This window comes from Vitis riparia, chromosome 13 (genome assembly GCF_004353265.1).
Source record: "Vitis riparia cultivar Riparia Gloire de Montpellier isolate 1030 chromosome 13, EGFV_Vit.rip_1.0, whole genome shotgun sequence".
In the NCBI taxonomy this organism is placed as follows: domain Eukaryota; kingdom Viridiplantae; phylum Streptophyta; class Magnoliopsida; order Vitales; family Vitaceae; genus Vitis; species Vitis riparia.
Genome location: NC_048443.1, coordinates 10,919,967 through 10,939,428, shown reverse-complemented (window position 1 = coordinate 10,939,428; position 19,462 = coordinate 10,919,967). Strand labels below are relative to the sequence as shown.

The window sequence follows — 19,462 nt, the reverse complement described above, 5'->3', positions numbered from 1 at the left end:
TTTTGGATTAAAACATTCCCTTCTTATAAACATCATATCGAGGACTTATTTACTGTCTCTTATCACATTATCAATGGTCCTTTGGTACAATGATATAAGTAGATTTGCCATTATAAAGCGTATGATGGCTAAGGTAACTGATCAAATATCTGGCCAATGCCAACAGGAAACAATGCTGAATGCCATGAAGCTCTTAATACAGGTTATAAAGCTCACTGTGAATTGGGTGTGACTCAGATTTTCTTGAGCTCCATCAACATTATGCTTTCAACAACAGTTCTTCTAATTGGTGGTTTTGATACTAAAATGAAGACAAGGCATACACTCATATAAACTAAGAACAAGAACAAAAGACATTCCAAAGATAAGTGTTGACGTAGTAAAGTGAGCTGTGCTACTCTGGTGTCATGAACTGTTATGTTTTGTGTTTCATTTGTTTACTTTTAAGTATGCCTGCAGTCAAATTTAGATGAAGATGGATATGGGTGAGGAAGGAGAAGTTGTGAGTAAGCAGAGTTGTGCTGGTTAGAAATAGAGATGGCCCTGTTTTATGCTATAATGCCAATTGTTTCTTATGATCCCCATCTAGAGGTCACAGTAAGATTATGATAGCGTGTTTGACTGATGTTTTTTCTTGGTTTTCTGTATACATCTCATATGCTTGCATTATATTCATGTACATTGTGCCTTTTTTGGGTGGCATGGTGTGTTTGTGGGCAAGAAGCGAGTAAAGGTTTGGAGAGCAGCCCCTTTGTGCCTTTTTTGGACGGTTTGGAAGGAAAGAAATAGGGTTGTTTTTTGAAAATGAGGATTTTTTGATCCAAAGGTTGAAATATTGTTTTGTTTGTAATTTGTGGTCTTGGTCTAAGTTGTGTATAGCTGAAGGGCCTATTTCTTTGATTAACTTTTTTGAGCGGTTTGGGCTAGAGATGAGGGTAGGTGAGTTTTTTGTATCCCTCTTTTTTTTTGTTTTCGCCTATAGGCACCTGTTGTATACTTCTTGTATGCTTTGGGTTTGCCGGTGGGCTCCCGGTTTTTATTAATATACTTTTTCTGTGCCTTTGCCTATCAAAAAAAAAATCATGAACACTGTTCTTTGTTCATAAAATGGGTAAACAGTTCTTGTATCACAAATAAACAAGGTAAACAATACTTGTACAACTGCATTTGAGGCTTAGTATGTCTGTTAATAGGACTGACACTTTTTGGTGCAACTTGGTGAAATGGTAATTATTTGTGATATGACACCCTTTATATCTCTCTACTAGTATAATATTTCCATTTTAATTATTTCACCTTTTTCAACTAAGGATGTACCAAAATGAATTTGTTAAGACTTGCTTTGATGTTTCCTTATATCTCTAACTTATTCACAGTATTCTCGATGGACAACCTAAACTGATGGGTCTGAAGGAGTTGCTTCAGGTGACTAGTTACATGCAGTGTTTTCTTCTTCCTCTTCTTCTTGTGTGTGTATGTGTGTGCATGCATGTGTGTGAGTTGATGGTAGGGTATTTATAAGTCAGTGCATATATATATGACCTTATTTGTTTTGTTGCATTTTTGTACAATAGAATGAGAACTTTCAACACTTCATTCTATTGGGTTTACTCCTTGATTTACTTACAACTATGCCCATATAAAAAACAAAAACTTTATTAGGCATTATTGCCAAATGCACAGAAGAGGTATGACAAAGAGTACTTAAAAAAAAAAAAAAAAAAAAAAAAAAAGAAAAAGAGGGGGGTAGGCTGAGAGGTCCATTGCTGGAAAAGAAAGAAACAGAACAGGATAGGTCTATACAGCACTTTCTGAATCTTTTCTTTCTTTCTTCTCTTTTTTTTCTCCACATGGTGGGGATAAGGAAGGAGGGAGGGAGGAAGAATGATGTGTGTACTGAGGGAAGGAGTTGGTTTTGTTTAGGTTTGATTTGGGTATGTGAAGGATTTTCCATCGAAGGGCATATAAAGATAGTAGATTCTCCACAGCCAGTTATCATTATGACAAACACCTATGCTTCTTGTTGCAACATTAGAAATAATGGTTGGGTGAATTCTCTCCCACATTTCACTCTCTGTTCATATTTTTTGTTGAAGGGCCTCTTCTTTCCTTCCAGCCAGAACACCCAAACTCATAAAATCTTTTTGAACCCATAAGAACTTGGTAGGTCACTCAAGGATTATTTATTTATTTATTTAATTTTGTGGTCTAAACTCAGTTTCAGAAGCACTCAATTTAATGCTGCCCTCTTCTTCTTCTGCACACTTGAAGATGCCTACACCAGTTTTGCATGTGAACTAGTTGAAAATGCAGCCACCAGACTCTGACCACATGTAAAATATTCAGTTTGAGTTGAGCATCAGACCTTACTCCATCCATCATATATCATACTTGTCTTCTGTAAGTTTAAAGATAAACTAAAGATTGGTGACCTTGAATATTTATTGCACCAGAGTGTGATGTTATATTACATATTTTGAAGCTTAACAGATCAAGCTGACTGGTTGGTTGAAAAAATCAAATCTATATCTGATAGATAAGGCTAAATTTTGATGGAAGCACACATAAGAAATAGCAACAACTATAAAGCAATAGATCAACACAATGGCAAACCCAAATTCCTCTAGAACTCCAAACAAAGTATCCTGAACAAATTCTTCTTAAAATGAATCACATAGAAGGAATTATCTGTTAACTGACTTATCCTTTGAAAAGAATTTTCTCATGCATTTTCTCATACTTGTTTCCATATTAACCCTCTCTCTCCAACGTCTTAGAAGAAATCTTAAAGTATCATATGTATAATTTTCCCCATATAAAATATTCAACTTTGTGAATGTATTTAGATGTGCTGCTTTTCTATTAGAGCCCAAAATACATAAAATTTCAAGACACTTGTCATGTAGCATGAGAATACAACAAACACACACACACTCACACACACTTGTCATGTACCATGGGAAATGTAACAGACACACGCACGCGTGTGAATCTACTTTTGTGTTTTTTTGTTTGTGCTAGTGTCATGGAATGTATTTGAACTAACTATCTATATCCACAGGCATTCTTAGATTTTAGATGCTCTGTTGTTGAGAGGCGAGCAAGGTTTAAGCTGTCACAAGCACAAGAAAGAAGACATATTGTTGAGGTATGTTGGAGATACCTTAAAAGGTATTCTCCAAAATTATTTAGTAAAAGAACATAAAATGACATGTAGTTCGACATGAAACTCCATTTCATTCTGATTCTCATAGCATTATACATGGCTTTTATTCTTTTTCTAATAGAATTTGCAATGATCTTTGCTTTCAAATAATATATAAGCATAGTTGTTAACTCTTAATCATATCACTATCAATTGTTATTATTTTATTTTTTTGCTTTTATGTATCTTGTATCACAATTTTATTTTATTTTTTGAGAGTGAAAAAAAAGTATGCCTACATAAATGAACGACATTTATATTATAAGAATGAAGTATAGACCAATGTCTAATCAATTTCATAAAAGATAGTAAGACAAAATGAGTTAAACCATAAACATTTATCCATATCATACATATGAAAACATTGAATACGAGAATTTTCTCAAATTCAATTTAGAAAAATATGACATTTAATGTGTAAGAAATCTATTAGATGAACTTTTGAATGTTCAACTAGAATTTCTAGTTCCAAGTTTTAAATGGTCATGTTTACTCATTTGTTGTTGATATGTTGATTTTTATGTGTCACCTTTGATGTTCTAATACAAACTCATCATTATTTCTTCCTCTAGAGAAAAAATGAATGCAAGAAAGAAAAGGAACAAAAAATGAATATTCTAAGTGAAAGATTTACCATCATATTCAAGGTCAACATTCAAATAGTAGTTCTCCAATTTTCATTGCAAGAATGAATTTACTAAATTTTCAATTTTTTTATGTGTTTCTATAACAACTAGTGTGTAGCGTTTTCATGTAACATTAGTTGATCTCTCCTTTTCTCTGTTATTATCAATTTCTAACCTTAAAGTACATTTTAAATAATAAATCCAATAACTTTTTAGGAAAAAAATCTTCAATAAACACCTAACAAAAAGAGAGTGTAACTCACGTACACATGAAATATACAAGCAACACACAAATAGAAAAGAATTGTAGACCCTATTGCACAAACTAGCTAACCAATTCCCATACTGTCAGGAAATTCCAAGGCCCAAGGCACACATCTCCTTTTATCGACAAGCAAAGTCTTTCGGAGCACATCCTTCACAATGAAACAAGATTTATCCACGCCATGAAATATTCTACTATTACGCTCCTTGAAGTGATTAGAGAATGGATAAAGGGATCAACTTCCAAATTATCTCGCATTGGCTCCAAATTTAAGAAAATGAAAAAGAAAAAAGAAGCATCAAGCCGATAAAGCAAAACATCCTTAACAATCAAGCAAAACTATTAGAAAACGTGGACTTTTAGGAATGGTAAATCAAGGAATTTATTCCCTTCCATATTGTATATATCAACTGTACAACTGTAGAATATTGTAGTTGGTGGTTTCACTAACTAGGTGCAGAATTATAGGAGTTAACTTCTTTTTTCTGATTGTATTATCTAGAAGGTAGTCTATAAATTGCACTCAATTTTCTTCAAATAGTAAGAAATTATGATTTCCAACTTTCAAAAACCCCAAGGACCACAGACTAAGTATAACTAATGAATATGTTGTCAGCATATCTTAAATCTTTGTTGCAAAGACAACACCGACTGAGCATACTCCATCATCTCCTTATTAGTTGGTCGATAGTAAAAATCTTTTCCCATACAACTTCTTTCTCTCTCTCTCCCTCTCTCTCTCTCTCTCACACACACCCACGCACACACACACAAAGAACTTAGCTGAGGCATGGATGAAGATCTCCTAATACTCGGGATTTTATGATATGACCTTACTTGAAGGAGTCTATCCTTGTGTCTTCCATGTTGTTTGTCTACCAGACCACTAGAAATAGAATAGTAGACGACATAAATACTAAGGAATCAACGATAGCCACTTTTATATCCAAATGATTCCTCCTAAATCTAAGATTCTAGCAAGCACCATTCCAATAATCCCAAACCCAAACCCAAACCCCCTCATGGATTGCAAGGTGGAATAACCCTAGGATCACCACAAATGGTATATCCAAAATTTGACTCCACGATCATTACCAATATCAAACTTTGTCCTTGAGAAAAAAATCAATCCTACCCTTCCGTATTACTTTCCTTAGGCTTGAACCATAGGTCTCTCTACCTTCCATTGTGCAACAACACCTCTTTTAGTTCTCCATATTTCTCCACAATCATCTTTCTGTAAAAAGTGTCGTGTTTTGAGAGTAAATCTCTACAGCCACTTTTCTAACAAGGGTTTATTGGAAGGTCCAAAGCTACTAATCCCTAGGCCCTCTGTCTGATTTGTCTAAATAATTAATTGCCCACTTTACTAAATGAATCTTCTTCTCCAGGAGGCCTTCAATCCACAGGAATTCCCTCTAAATGCTTTCCAATATGCTATATATTTTTCTTGGAATAACCAAGGCTGACAAAATATATATTGTTTTACTCTTCAAAAGAGTTATTCTCCCTCCTTTTCGAGGATAATGTCGGTTTCAAGAAGGGAATATTCTTTTAAGCCTCTCTGCAACTTCATCCCACATCAAAACTCTTCAAAAGCGTGAGTCTACCACATTTTCAAAGATAATATGAGTTTCAAGAAGCAAATATTGTTTTAAGCCTCTCCTCAACTTCATCCCAGGCTGAAACAGACTCAAAAAGTGCACCCAAGTGTGGTTCCATAAACACAGTGGGAAAGTTGTCCATTCTGCAACCCAATTGATTAGTCAACTGGTCAATGTTATCCATTTGCCTATTAGGATAAGTTTACCTTTTTTCTCAAGGTAATTTTCAACTGTGAAGTCATTTCAACTTCATCCCACACTAAAACAGACTCAAAAGGTGCACCCAACTGTAGTCCAAATGCTTACTAGGAAAGCTGTCCACTCTAGAAACCAATTGATTTCTATACATCATGTATGCCTTGTTGCACTCTTTTCTAGTGTTTTTAATGTATTTTCTCATTTGGCTACACACACATGCATGCACAAAAAAAAAAAAAAAAAAAAAAAAAAAAAAGGAAAAGAAAAAAGAAAAAAATAAACAAACAAGGTAGGCCTCAAAACTTCTGCATTTTTCGTCCATAATCGTATTAGCCATCAGGAAGACATCTAAGATCTATCTTCCCTTTACGAAGGCATTTTGAGACTTAGAAGTCACTTTGCCAATAAGTGTCTCAAGTTTTTTGCCAAGCCCTTTGCCAGAAACTTATACTAACTACTTATCAAACTAATGGGCGTAAAGTCTTTTATATTTTCTGCACCACCCTTTTTTGGAATCTGAATAGCATTAGGAATGAGGCATTCATGCTCCTTCCTAAAGTTCCATAAGAATGGAAGTCATTAATAAAATCAATCACGTCTGACCAAAGTACATCCTAACAGCTTTACTAGAAAGTCAAAATTGAGCCATCTGGGCCTTGTGCTGTCCCCGCTCACTTCACCAAGCACTGCCCGGATTCCATTCTCACTAAAGAGTATCTCTAATCCTGTATTGTCTGCCTCCACCAACTGCTTGAGAATCCCACATACTATGCTGATGACTCTCTGAATCAGCAAAAAGCTGCTACAAAAAAAATTACGAAATGCTCGTTCTCAGCTCAACCTCTTCTGTAAGCAAGGAACCTTCAATGCACAATCTGCCTTTGAAATTAAACCTTTTATGAGCATTAGCTAATTTATGGAAAAGTCTGGTGTTTCTGTCCTATCTCAACCAAAATCTCAAGATTTTTGGATCCAAGCAGTTTCCTCTAACACAACTAGCTTGTTATATTCTCAAATGGCTGAACGTCTGTCCTCCTGTTTTGGAGCTTCCAAGCCATCCTCACTTTCATTTGCATCCTAGCATCTTGCATGAGCCTTTTTCGGAGCTTTCAATGTAAATGGAATCCTGAGACAAGTACTCCCTGTACACATAGCTTCCCTACCACCCAACTACTAGCTCCTTGAATCCCTCTTCCTTGAGCCACATATTTTCAGATCTGAAAGGGTATTTTATAGCTCTTAGGAATCCATCATCAAATACAATTAGGTAATGATCTAGGACTGGTCTAGTTCAAATGTTGAGTTGCATTATGAAACAGCTCTTCCCACTGTCTAGAAATAACAAAGGGATCCAACAGAGAAAAAGCTTGGCCACGTTGACCTCCATTCCAATTACGGGTTCCCCCAACCAGCAGAATATTAATCAGGTTCCTGTCCTCTATGGAATCACCTAACTTTTCTTGGAAGGACTTCCTTTCATTTCATAAAACAAGAACATGAACTCCTGTGAACACCCAAGAAAAATCACCCCACAAATTTTAAGTTTACATAAGAGAGAAAGCCCTTATTTCCTTATCAAGCAATTCCAAGGTTTCGCTATCCCAGAAGACCGCAAGCTCTCCAGCAGTCCCCCATGCATCAATGGCACCCCATTCCAAGAATGCCTTAGCCCCAAGCTCCTTACTGCCTCTATTCAAATAACTTTCTTTTTTGACTCTTAGAGGCACACCAAATCAGCCTTGTAGGAGTGAAGCAGAGGTTTCACCACCTGCATTATCCCTGAATTATTCAGTCCCCTAGCATTCCAGGAATTGATTTGAACCTTCATTAATCTACCTTGATGAGAGCCTGACCAGAGATCTCTGTTCCTGTAACACAACTAACTGCTTCATACCTCCAATATTGATTAACCATGTCCGGTTATGAATTTGTGCTCTTTTTGGGGTTTGGTTCCACTCCTGTGCAGCCTTGTAGGACTGAAGCAAAGGTTTCACCACCTGCATTTTCCCTGATTTATTCAGTCCCCTAACATTTCAGGAATTGATTTGAAGCTTCATTAATTTACCTTAATGAGAGCCTGATCAGAGATCTCTGTTCCTTTGCCACAACTGACTGCTTCTTACCTCCAATATTGATTAACTATGTCCAGTTATGAACTTGTGCTCTTTTTTAGGATTTAGTTCCACTCCTGGGCTGTGGTGTGCCATCTTCCCCCCAGCCCCATATCAATCTATCATTGCATCACTGCATCTTATCTCCTTTGGGGATCTTGTATAATTATATCATTTTATTGTCTATGGCATATGTATTATGATATACTTATTACATAAAAAAATGTATTGCTTTATATCTTATGGTTCATTGCATGTTTTTGTTAACTATGTAGGTTACTATGAAATTTCTTTGTGAATCATTGTTGTTGAATGGCTACATTGCAAATGATGCATCGGGACTATCAAATTTCAAATAGTTTGAAAAAGAAAAAATGGGTTTTTTTAATTAAACAGGATCTCCAGTCACTCCCTAACGAAATGCCTACATTTTTAGTAGTTTAGTAACATTTCATGTGCTCTTAGGGTATTGTGGTGGGGCTTGATAATTTGGATGCAGTAATTCGTGTAATTAAGGAAGCTCCAAGTAATGCAATGGCATCAACTGGTTTGAGAAATGGTGAGGTCTACGTAGTTTTGTTTTATTAAATTTTTTGTTCAAGATGCCTATTTGATTGCATATTTTTTCTGCAGAGTTCAAATAGTTCTTGTTTGTTTTGTTTGACTTAAATCCATGTAACCTTTTGTTTGTTGAAATTTGTTTTAAGCTTTCTTTTCCCTAGAGGTTGTTCCTTTTTTCATGTTTGTGGTTTTGCAAGTGGTGAAATGCACCTTGATGGTTACAATACATTGTGCTATTTATTAGTGTTACAAAAAGGAGGAAACTAAATTCTCAGTGAATATGGAAAATTTTTGTGATGCTACATAGAAAAGAAAGCACTCATGATGAACTCCAAATATTTAAAAAATGTATAAATATAGAAAATCTGAATTTTGCTATCGAAGTTTTCCAAGCTTATCTGTTACAACTTAGGAGTTATTGAAAAAGGTGTGGAATATTTTCCAAGCTTATTCCCTTTCATATGTTAACCATTAACAAAAGTATAAGTTGAAACAAGAGTCAGCACAAAGGAGGGATCTTTCAAAGCTTCAAGAGCAAGTACAATAGAACATAGGAACAAAATCTAGGGACAATGAAGTTGGGGGTTATGTGTTGCTTGGTTTCCAATAAAGTTTCAATCTCTTGGTGCTAATGTGTAATAGTGATCAATGGCGATCTATGGATCCAATATCCTTAGATTAATGTCAATGTTTTGGGAGGAGTTGTGTTATATTTAATGATCATTTGAGTTTGACAATGTTATTCAACGTTCTAATTTGATGGACACCATATTAGGCACACTACTTTTCAGTCCAATTTTTTGGAGGATCTAGTTTGCAATGTGAATAATTGCCCCATCTTTAATATAGGTCTTGTTGCACCATTGCATACCACTTGCCCCGTCTTTGTATAGATTTTCCTAGCTTGTTCCATGTGTCTAACAAGCATCTCAACCTACCACGTCTCATGCTAAATGCCTTGCAACATCCCATGCTAGGTTTCATTTCCTTGATGTGCCAACAGTCTCTTGCTTGGGCTTCCCCTAATGCCAAGGTGCCACAATTTCACGTCTCTAGGTGTCATGCTCTTAGCATCTAACAACCCTTGCTTGATCTTTCACCAATGCTAAGTGTTGCACCATGTTGAACCCATGTGTGTCACTTAACCCATTGATGTACGCATAGGTGGTCCCACGTGTGCCAAACCTTTTATTGGCTCACTTTCTTGACGCAACGTAGCCATTGTATGCTAAGTTCTCTTCTTAGCCCATGGCCTACATCCATTGCATTGTGGGCTCATGCATGCCAACCTTGTCGATTCCTTTTATCTAGGCATGCATAGCTTATGTTATGTGCCACAGTCGTGTCCCATGTTGCAACTAAGGGCAATGTCTGAGGCTCACCATCACACCGTGCTCATGTTAGAAGCTTTAGGTTGTGCCTTTAGAGGGCTAAGATCCCTCTCTGAGGAAGATAGGAGAAATAAGAGGATAGCCAAAGATGAGTATAGTCACTTGGCCATCCTCGAGGAAACTTCCTAGAGATAGAAATCAAGGGCTTTATAGTTGAAGGAAGGAGACAATAATACCAAGTTTTTTCATTGCATGGCTAGTGCAAGAAGAAGGGGAATTTTTATAAGTAGCCTTACTATCAAGGTGCACGTTTGGAAAATGAGGAGGAGCTTAAAGAAGGGATTGGGTCCTACTTCAAATCTGTGTTTGAAGATTCACAAGTGAGAAGACCTGATGTGGACTCAGGGTTATTTAGGAGTCTGGATTCCTTGGATAATGAGGGCTTGGAGGAGCCATTTTCAGAGGAAGAGGTAACTAAATCTCTTTCAGATTTGGGGGGTGATAAGGCACTATGGTCGGACGGATTCTCATTGGCGTTTTGGAAGTTCGGTTAGCCTATAGTGGGTGGGGAATTGATGTAGGTTTTTGAGGAATTCTATTTGCAGAATGCTGTGCTTCAAAGTCTTAACGCAACCTTTTTAGTTCTTTTCCCGAAGAAAGAAGGGGCAAATGATATTAGAAAAGGGTGGGAAGAGTTCATTCTTAGAACGAGTATTCGTATTGGAAATGGCAGACACATGGGTTTTTGGTGGGATAATTGGGTTGGGGATTCTAAGCTGAAGGATGTTTTTCCTTCTCTATTCAGGATTGCAGCCCACAAATATGCTACAGTGGCAGACCTATGGCGAGGCAAGGGGATGGAGGCAGTTGTTGGGATGTGTATTTCAGAAGATCTTTCCAAGACTAGGAACTGGAGGAGGTGACTGTTTTTTTAGAACACATTTATGCGCTAAAGGTTCAAGAAAGAGAGGATTCTTTAGTTGGGAAGAATGATGGGAGGGGAAAGTTTAGTATCAAATCATATTATAAGTCGTTAAGGGCTGAAAACATGTTTTATTCCTTGCCAAAGAGATCTTGGGTCTCTGTGCTCCTTTTAGAAGTCATTTTTTTGCTTGGGAAGCAGTTTGGGGAAAAATCTTGACAGTAGACACGTTAATGAAGAGGGGATGGTCCATGGCTAATAGGTACAACCTTTGTAAAGATAGTTAGGAATCGATTGACCACATTTTGATACATTGTGATAAGATTAGGAAGCTTTGGACTATGCTGTTAACTTCTTTCGAACCGGTATGGGTGTTCCCGGATTCAGTGAGAAATCTTCTAGAATGGAAAGTTAAGGGGCTAAGGAAGAAGATAAGAGCAGTATGGAGATTGTCTTCGATTTGTCTTTTTGGGTGTATTTGGGTAGAACAAAATTGAAGGACTTCCTAGGAGGAAGAGATGTCTAACCAAAGTTTGAGGAATCTCTTTATCCTTTTACTATTAGAGTGGTCTCAACAGTTTTTGGGATTAGACAATCCCTCTTTTTTTGAATTTTTTGGGTGTCCTTAATGGCGACTAGCCTTTCCTGTCATAGGTCTTTTCTCTCTTTTCTGCAGCCTGGTTGGGTTTTTGGTTGTATGTTGCCTGTATACATAGGGTGCGCCCTTTTTTTTAAGCGTTTATTAATTCAATTTGCTTTTGTCTATTAAAAAAAAGGTTGTGCCTTTAGAGTAGCATACTTGTTGTCAACCATGTTCTATTACTACCCTCAGAGAGAGTAAACACCCCCTCCCCTCTTCTCTTTTTTGTGGCTGCCCCTTTAAAGAGATTTTTAAGCATTCCGATAGGAAAAGACATCATAAGTGCTTCCATTGGCATAATGAATTTTTCTATAATTAAAAAAAAAAAAAAAAATTGGAAAGAAATATTCATACACTTGAAAACTTCTTCTCAAGGCATCCCCTTTGACAAAAAATCTCAGCCCAACAAAATCTCACACTTCAATTTTTGCCGAGTTGAGTCACCCATTCGGCGTCTTATGTGTGTATGCCACCCTTGTACTGACATGCTACTTAGGCTTGTGTGCATCCTCACTTGTAACCTTGTTTTAAATATGACATGGTGACCCACATGCCATAGGCATTGAGGAGGGACATCAAGGGATTTGATTGGTTAGAGGAAGGGAAACTGGTTTTGCAGGTGGACCATCTGGAGGGCATCAAATTAGAAGATTGGTTTGGGGAATTTTTTATGAGAGAAGGTCCAGACAGAGACCAGAAACCAAGTTTAAGTATACCGTAGGTCTACTCTGCAAAGGAAAAAGTTTCTGCAATCTCCACTTGCAGCATCAGTCTAGGAAATCTACCAGCCACTGCAACCCATCTTCTTCACATTTCCCTCCTCTCTCCATTTTTTTTTTTTTTTGTTAAATTTGTTTACTTTTATAGCACATATGGCCAATGGTTTCTTTTTGGAAAAGATCCTTAGTCATATGCTTTGTCTTTGAAGATGTTGTAACCTTACTTTGGCTATCTAAAGGACCTATATGCATCAATTGCACTTCTTCCAGTCCTTTCCTTAATGGTGTATTTTCTACGACTTGCTTTCTTTACTCTATCATTAATAGTCATCCTTCCTTCCCTTATTTTGTTTTATGCATATTTCTTGTGCAATGGTGCCCCCTCGCATGAAAGCTTTGGCATAAACTGTTGCCTGTGGTAAGGTTGATGCATATGCCTCAAAAGAGGAGGTGTTGTGAAAGCCCTCTTCTCAAATGTGAGTGCTTTGTTGGTGTTAACAAACACTAGTTGGTCTACCCTTTATCAGCTTTTATCTCTTTTGGACTCTGTCATCCTAAGCTTTTGCTTGGATAAAGGCAAAACTTTAGCAAACATTTAATTTTGAAGGTTGTTCTCTTTGTTTTCTAGGTAATGATGCCATTGGGAAACTATGGATTTTATATTCCTTTTGTCTTCTTTTTGAGACAGAATGGCTGTCAAAGTGGTGGTGGAACACTCTGGGTGTGACTTAGTCAAAAGCTTAAAGGTTAAAACTTTTAGTTGAGGGTTGTGATTTTATAGGATTAGTAAAGCAAGATGTATATGGAACGATATCTTGAACTTAGCTAGGGGATTAATGTTGGTTATTCTTGTTTTCATTGTTCAGAGAATGGAGAAGTAGAGTTTCCTCCAATGATAGAGGCTAGATGTGATGAAGCCTTTGTTAGGCATTTGTCTACCACTTGATGTTTCATAGTTTTCTTGCTTTTAAACCTTTGAGGCCTGGCTTAGGTGGTGAGGAATTGAGTTGCAAATGGGAAGATTCCTAGTTCAGTTCTACGTAAAATCGTTGCCTATAAATGGTTTTCTTACTTGTAAATTTTGTTCTTTTTTCCCTTGGTTGATGGATGCCTTTTCCTCGTGATTATTTTCATTTTGAGGATTGCATTATCAATAACTTGGAGTTAAGTGCTTCCAACTTTCAGTGCCTTTAACAACTTTCCTGAGCTTAGGATAACTTCAGCATCATGTTTATACACAGGACTTTTTCCTGTCTCCTAAAACTTGCTGATGATATTATTATCTTTGAGTGCATATCTCATATGATCTATCTTTCGTTCAGTTAGTGTCAGTCTTTACTTTTGTTGCATGAGGCTTGTATTAATTACATGATGAAGTTGAGAATTATAATCAGATACTGCATCAGTAGCGAATTTTATATTAGATAAAAGAATCTCTAAGAGGAATTGCTTAGAAGTTTGCAGGATTGATATCTTTTTATAAAAATGAAGATAAGTACTTCTGAGCCTTCGAAGCTTACAGATTCTTAAGCAGTAAATGATATTGCTTAAAATTTTGTGTTGTTTTTGCTGATCGAATGCAATTCCATGTTGGTGACTGAACCTTGAAAATTGAAATTAGATTTTTATTATTGTCTCTTTTGCAGAGTTTGGTTTATCTGAAAGGCAGGCTGAAGCTATATTGGACATAAGCCTAAGAAGGATCACACGTCTGGAGGTGCCTGATCATGCCATTCATTGTCTGATTTCTGTTTTCTCAATTGGAATTGTTAAGCTATATTTTCATGGATAGTATCATATGAAGAGATTGTATTTCTCTTACTATGCAGAGAGAAAAGTTTGTAACTGAAAGTAAATCCTTGATGGAACAAATTTCGAAGTTACAGGAACTATTGTCAAGCAGGAAACAGATATTACAGGTAAACATATTTCAGTAAGTGCCCATTTATTATCTGCTTCATTGAGAAAAAATGTCTAATTATGGAGGCCACACCAGTTATGTTTTGCTCATGCTAGTGTCCATTCTCTCTTTGTGATTCTGATATTGGCTACCTGTGTGGCATTTGTTGTGCTGGGCTGAAAAGATTGAGCTACCATTTCTGACATATGGTGTTTGCATATCCCATCAACACAAGCATGTGTTCTTTTTGGATGATTGATGTGCACATCAACCAACTGTGCTCAATATCTTGAATGGCGGCTGTTGTGACAATTGTTGATTTGAATCTCAAGAAATGTTCTGAATCAATACTCCTGTTTATCTATCAATGAACTTAAATGGAAATATTTTTGCATATGTAGCTTCTTTCTGTTGTTACATTCTCATCTTCTTTATTTGTATATGTCCTAAATTCATATTCTTCTATGAATCCTTCCAAAACTATAATCTGATTCCTATGTTTTTTTCTCTTCCCATTTTCCGTTTTAAAATATTTGGCTAAGTTGTTAGTTGAAGAGTTGCACAACTCAGTGCACTATTTTTCAGCATCATTTTTGTTTTGTGGGAATTTACATCATGTAAATTTTCTTTTATTAATTTCTTCAACTGCTGTTAGCTTAGGGCTTTTTGTGGCATTTCTGTTTCTTTACTTTGCTTTTTGCGGGTGATCCTTCTATGCCCCTTGTGTATTAAGTTCCCTCTCTTCGGGTGCCTTTTAATATATTTTCATAACTTGTAATAATAATAATAATGTTTGGCTGGTACAAAATGCTATACTTTTTTTTTCTTTTTTCTTTTTTCTGTTATAGATGCAAATTTTCCATCCTTAGATGCATATGGGTCAGACCAAAAATTACGAAACAGTAGCACCATATGATTTACTGGGCAAACTATTAGGATAAAGCCCTTGAAAGCATGACATGATGTAATAAAATAAGAATTCATTAATTTATTTGTTATGATTTTTGGTCTCCCTTTTATCCTTGATTGCATTAATTAATTGTCTGAGCATTCATGCTTATATCACTTGCATTGTACATGATTTAGGTGCATTAGGAGTTGCACAGAAGATCTAAGTCATGGATTCCTTGTAAGATGATAAGTTGTTTGCAATCAGTTCATAGGACTAAGTAATCCATTCGAGACTATAGTGCACTACCTCCTAATTGAAGAGATGATTTATCTTAGTCATCGGGGTTGTTGTCCAGTGGTGAGTGCATTAGTGTGTATGATGATATATTGAACATGATCTATGGTGAACCATAACATTGACTATCGAGTGATCATGATTCAATGAGTTATTATATTGCATAAGATCTCGACCTTAACAGAAATTGAGTTAATATTGAGATCTTCATTGACTTTGACCTATAAGTGAGATCCTAAGGTGGTAATATATTTGCTATGGGTTGAGTTATTGTTATTTAAAACAGGTGACAACAAGAATTCTTAAGATAGACACTAGGATATCTCATGGGATTGGGATAATGCGTGCTCTTAGGTGATCCTAAGGACTTGTGATTATTTAAATTGCAGTCAATGTAATTCTTTTAGTGGAATTTGATGTATGTTTTTTATGAGTTAGAGTATGTCAGTTGATTGCATAATAGGGGGATTTATGACTCAAGGATTGTAGAGGTAATCTTAAGAGGTTAATAACATCTAACCCATTGGATTCAAACACCAGTTCATGAGGAGTCTCAATATAGTGGATAGTAGGTCACAGACCTAAGAAATGGGTTAAATTGGATTTAATCAATTTATATCTCAATGTACTTTCATAGGATATTGGAGTGCAAATGACTCTCTTTAGTAGAGTGTTGAGTTAACTTCAAAATTGGATTCTAAGGGAGCTAGTCTATGAGTCCTAGTGGTGTCCGCTTGAGCTTAGATTCTTTGTTGGCAAAGTCTTGAGGTTTTATGAAGAATCAATCATTTATGTGCATTAGGGTGTTTTGGTTAAAAATGGAAGGTTGCATAGGATTTTGTGATTAATTATTTTTGTCTTTTAGGGATTGGATTAATTAATTAATTGGAGTCTCATTGGGACAGTTAATTAATTAGGACCTAGTGAACTTAATTAAGTGACCCCATCCTTACATAAGCTTAAGTCACTTAAGCCAACAAGAAGGTTTATATAAACCCTCGAGTTTAGGGTTAGACACACATGACATTCCAGACTATTGTCTTCAAGATGGCCTCCATCTCTCTCTCTCTCTCTCTCTCTCTCTCTCTCTCAAGAGGATTGTATAGCCAATCTACACAATTGTCAAGGTCTGAAGAACGAGTGATCAGGTGGGAGATCGTTGTGGTAGTTGAGAGCATCTTCTTTAATTGGATTTTAATCTAGAAACATCTAGATCTTAGGTAATTTTTTAAGCCTTAGATCAAAAGTTTTGGTATTTATTTCACTGCAAATTACACCTTGTATCGCTAAATTACTAGAGAGCATGCACCTATGATCCAGGGGTATTCCAACACAAAGATTGCCTAATATTTTACCCAACTTTTTAGACTTGAGTCTAATCTCATTATTCCTGTTGGGTTTTGTCAAGACCATCCCCATTTTTTTTAATGCTATTATATATCTAACCAGCTAACGAGCAGAACTTGAAGATAACTTGTTGCTAAGAAGCTTTAAAGCCTTTGAAAACAGTTGCAATGCAATCTATGGTCTAAGAACTTTCTAGTAGATTCAAGAAATTATTTGCAAATAGGTGGGTGATATGTTCAAAACGTTTAACTTATTGTTATTATCTTGTAATTTTGCACATTTTTATTTATTAACAATAATACCACAATAAGTACACAAGTTTGTAAGTATATTAAAAAAATCAAATCTGGTTTTCTGACACATAAACCCTAGTCTGAACAAAATTGGGATTCGGCTGAGTTGTTTTTGGTCTAGGTCCATGAAAATCTATCAGAAGTCATCTAAGGTTGTTTAGAGGTGAGGTGGGTCTGGTTTGTTTACACTAAGTTGTATCCCTAGCATTGAATTTGAATTAGTCCCTTGGATTTTACCTATTTTTGTGCTTGAACTTGACCCAAATTTTTTTATTCCCACAATAAGAAGTAGCACAACCTATCCAAATATAAGATGGCGTAGTCCCTTCTAAATTTATTTTTTGGTGATTCAACCATGTGCTCTCTAACCATACAGCCATAATTATCCTGCAAGCTTGAAGACAGTGGTTTTGTTTGTTTAATAGGCTTTTGAGTTGGGTTAATCAAATAACTTGAATGCCCTATTTTACCCAATGAGATGTGTTAGGGAATGCCATAATGTATTTGGGAGGCTCTAATGATGTTATTAGTTTGAGTTAGGTTCATAATGGACGGAGGTCTAATTGAATTTGTTAGGTTAACTTTTTCAAATAATTTTTACATGTACATATCAACATAGGCACATAAAAACCATTTTCAATTAGAAGAATAAGGAACATATCCAATTCAGCTACTACTTGGATGAGATTGGTGTCCATTTAATTGAGCTATGGTCAGGGTTAGGGTAAATTCCATAAATTTCTGAAACCTAAGTTGTATTTGGGTCAGGTTAAGGATCGGTTGATGTTGACCATTTTGTGTTTTGAGAATTTCGCCCTTGTGATCTAATTTCTTGGCTAGGATATCTTTATTTATAGAAGAGAATTAGTCAATTAAACAAATAAGGAAAAAAGCTTAATTAAAAAATATTTCCCAATTAGAAAATTTTCATACATATTTTCTAACCCCCCCTAAGTCGGTGAAAAACTATTCTTCATTCCTAACTTGCTTGTGATGTCTTAGAATGAACATGTTGTATGTCTCTTGGTCATTATATCATCCAATTGGTCCTTAATTTCAAACTCACAGAAGAACGTGACATTAAAGATGGTGTGGTTTAGGTTTTCCATTCTCTTTTGTCAGAAACAAATGAGTGGAGGCCCAGATGCAATGGGTTGTAGGTTGGGGTCCTGGAAGGGGAAGATGCAGCAATCCTAGAGGCTCTCTTCTCTGAGGAAAAGGTTTTGGTGCTCTCTCGGACCTCAATGGAGATAAAGCTCCTGGTTCTGATGGTTTCTCAATGGCGTTTTGGCAATTCAGCTGGAGTTTTCTGAAGGAGGAAGTTATGGGGTTCTTGAAGGATTTTCATGATCGGGGTAGGTTCTTCAAGAGCATTAATGCTTCTTTTCTGGTTTTAATTCCTAAGAAAGGAGGAACTGAAGATCTCAAGGACTTTAGGCCTATAAGCTTGGTGGGTAGTCTTTACAAGTTGTTAGCAAGGTGCTAGCTAATAGGCTTAAAAAGCTGATGGGTAAGATAGTGTCCAAGTCCCAAAATGCATTTGTGGAGGGAAGGCAAATCCTAGATGCCTCGTTGATTGCGAATGATGTGATTGATTTGATGCAGAAAAGTGGGGGTGGTGGCATCCTTTGTAAGTTGGATATTGAGAAGGCATACGACCATGTAATTGGAGTTTTCTTCTTTGGTTGCTGGAAAGGATGGGTTTTGGAGCTAAGTGGATTAGCTAGATTTAGTGGTGTATTTGTACTGTCAATTTCTCTGTCCTTATTAATGGAACTTCCTCCGGATTCTTCCAAAGTTCTCAGGGATTGAGACAAGGGGATCCTTTATCCCTTATCTTTTCGTGATTGTCATGGAGGCTCTCAGTTGCTTGTTGAAGAGAGCGAGGAGGGAGGGTTTTTGCCGAGGTGGCAACTCAGTGGTAGAGGACGTGCGGGAGTGGAGATCACTCATTTGCTATTCGCAGATGACACTTAAATATTCTGTGAGCCTTCCATTTCTAAGGTGTCCTATTTGAGTTGGCTTCCTATGTGGTTCGAAGCCATGTCAGGGTTGAAGGTGAATTTGGACAAAAGTGAGATCATCTCGGTGGGGAGAGTGGAGAATGTAGAGGGTTTGGCTCTTGAGTTTGGTTGCAAGGTTAGCAAGCTCCCGTCTTCTTACTTGGGTCTTCCTTTGGGTGCTCGTTCAAGGAGGTGGCAGTTTGGGACGAGGTTGAGGAAAGGCTGAGGAAGAGACTTTCCTTTGGGAAAAGGTAGTATATCTCCAAAGGGGGCAGACTGACTTTGATCCGGAGCACTCTGTCCAGTATGCCTATCTACTGTATGTCCCTGTTTTATATGCCAAGGAGTGTGAGTTTGAGATTGGAGCGGATCCAAAGGGACTTTCTTTGGGGTGGTGGGGCCTTAGAGAGGAAGCCCCATTTAGTGGATTGGTCTATTGTTTGCTCAAATAAATGAAAGGGTGGTTTGGGTGTGAGGAATTTGGCGTTGCTGAATAAGGCCTCTTATGTAAGTGGAGTTGGCGTTTTGCGGTGGAGAGGGAAACTTTGTGA

The 19,462-nt window shown here is 36.7% G+C and overlaps 1 protein-coding gene across 1 annotated transcript in view; it reads left to right on the top strand.

Annotated features, from left to right (window-relative positions):
* Positions 1-19,462, top strand: part of LOC117927983 (DNA gyrase subunit A, chloroplastic/mitochondrial) — a 78,808-nt gene that overhangs the window by 42,291 nt on the left and 17,055 nt on the right. The window contains exons 13-17 of the mRNA XM_034847727.1: positions 1,377-1,425; positions 3,062-3,148; positions 8,475-8,568; positions 13,829-13,899; positions 14,012-14,101. Of these exons, the coding sequence (XP_034703618.1) occupies positions 1,377-1,425; positions 3,062-3,148; positions 8,475-8,568; positions 13,829-13,899; positions 14,012-14,101 (391 nt within the window). The remainder of the gene's footprint in view (positions 1-1,376; positions 1,426-3,061; positions 3,149-8,474; positions 8,569-13,828; positions 13,900-14,011; positions 14,102-19,462) is intronic.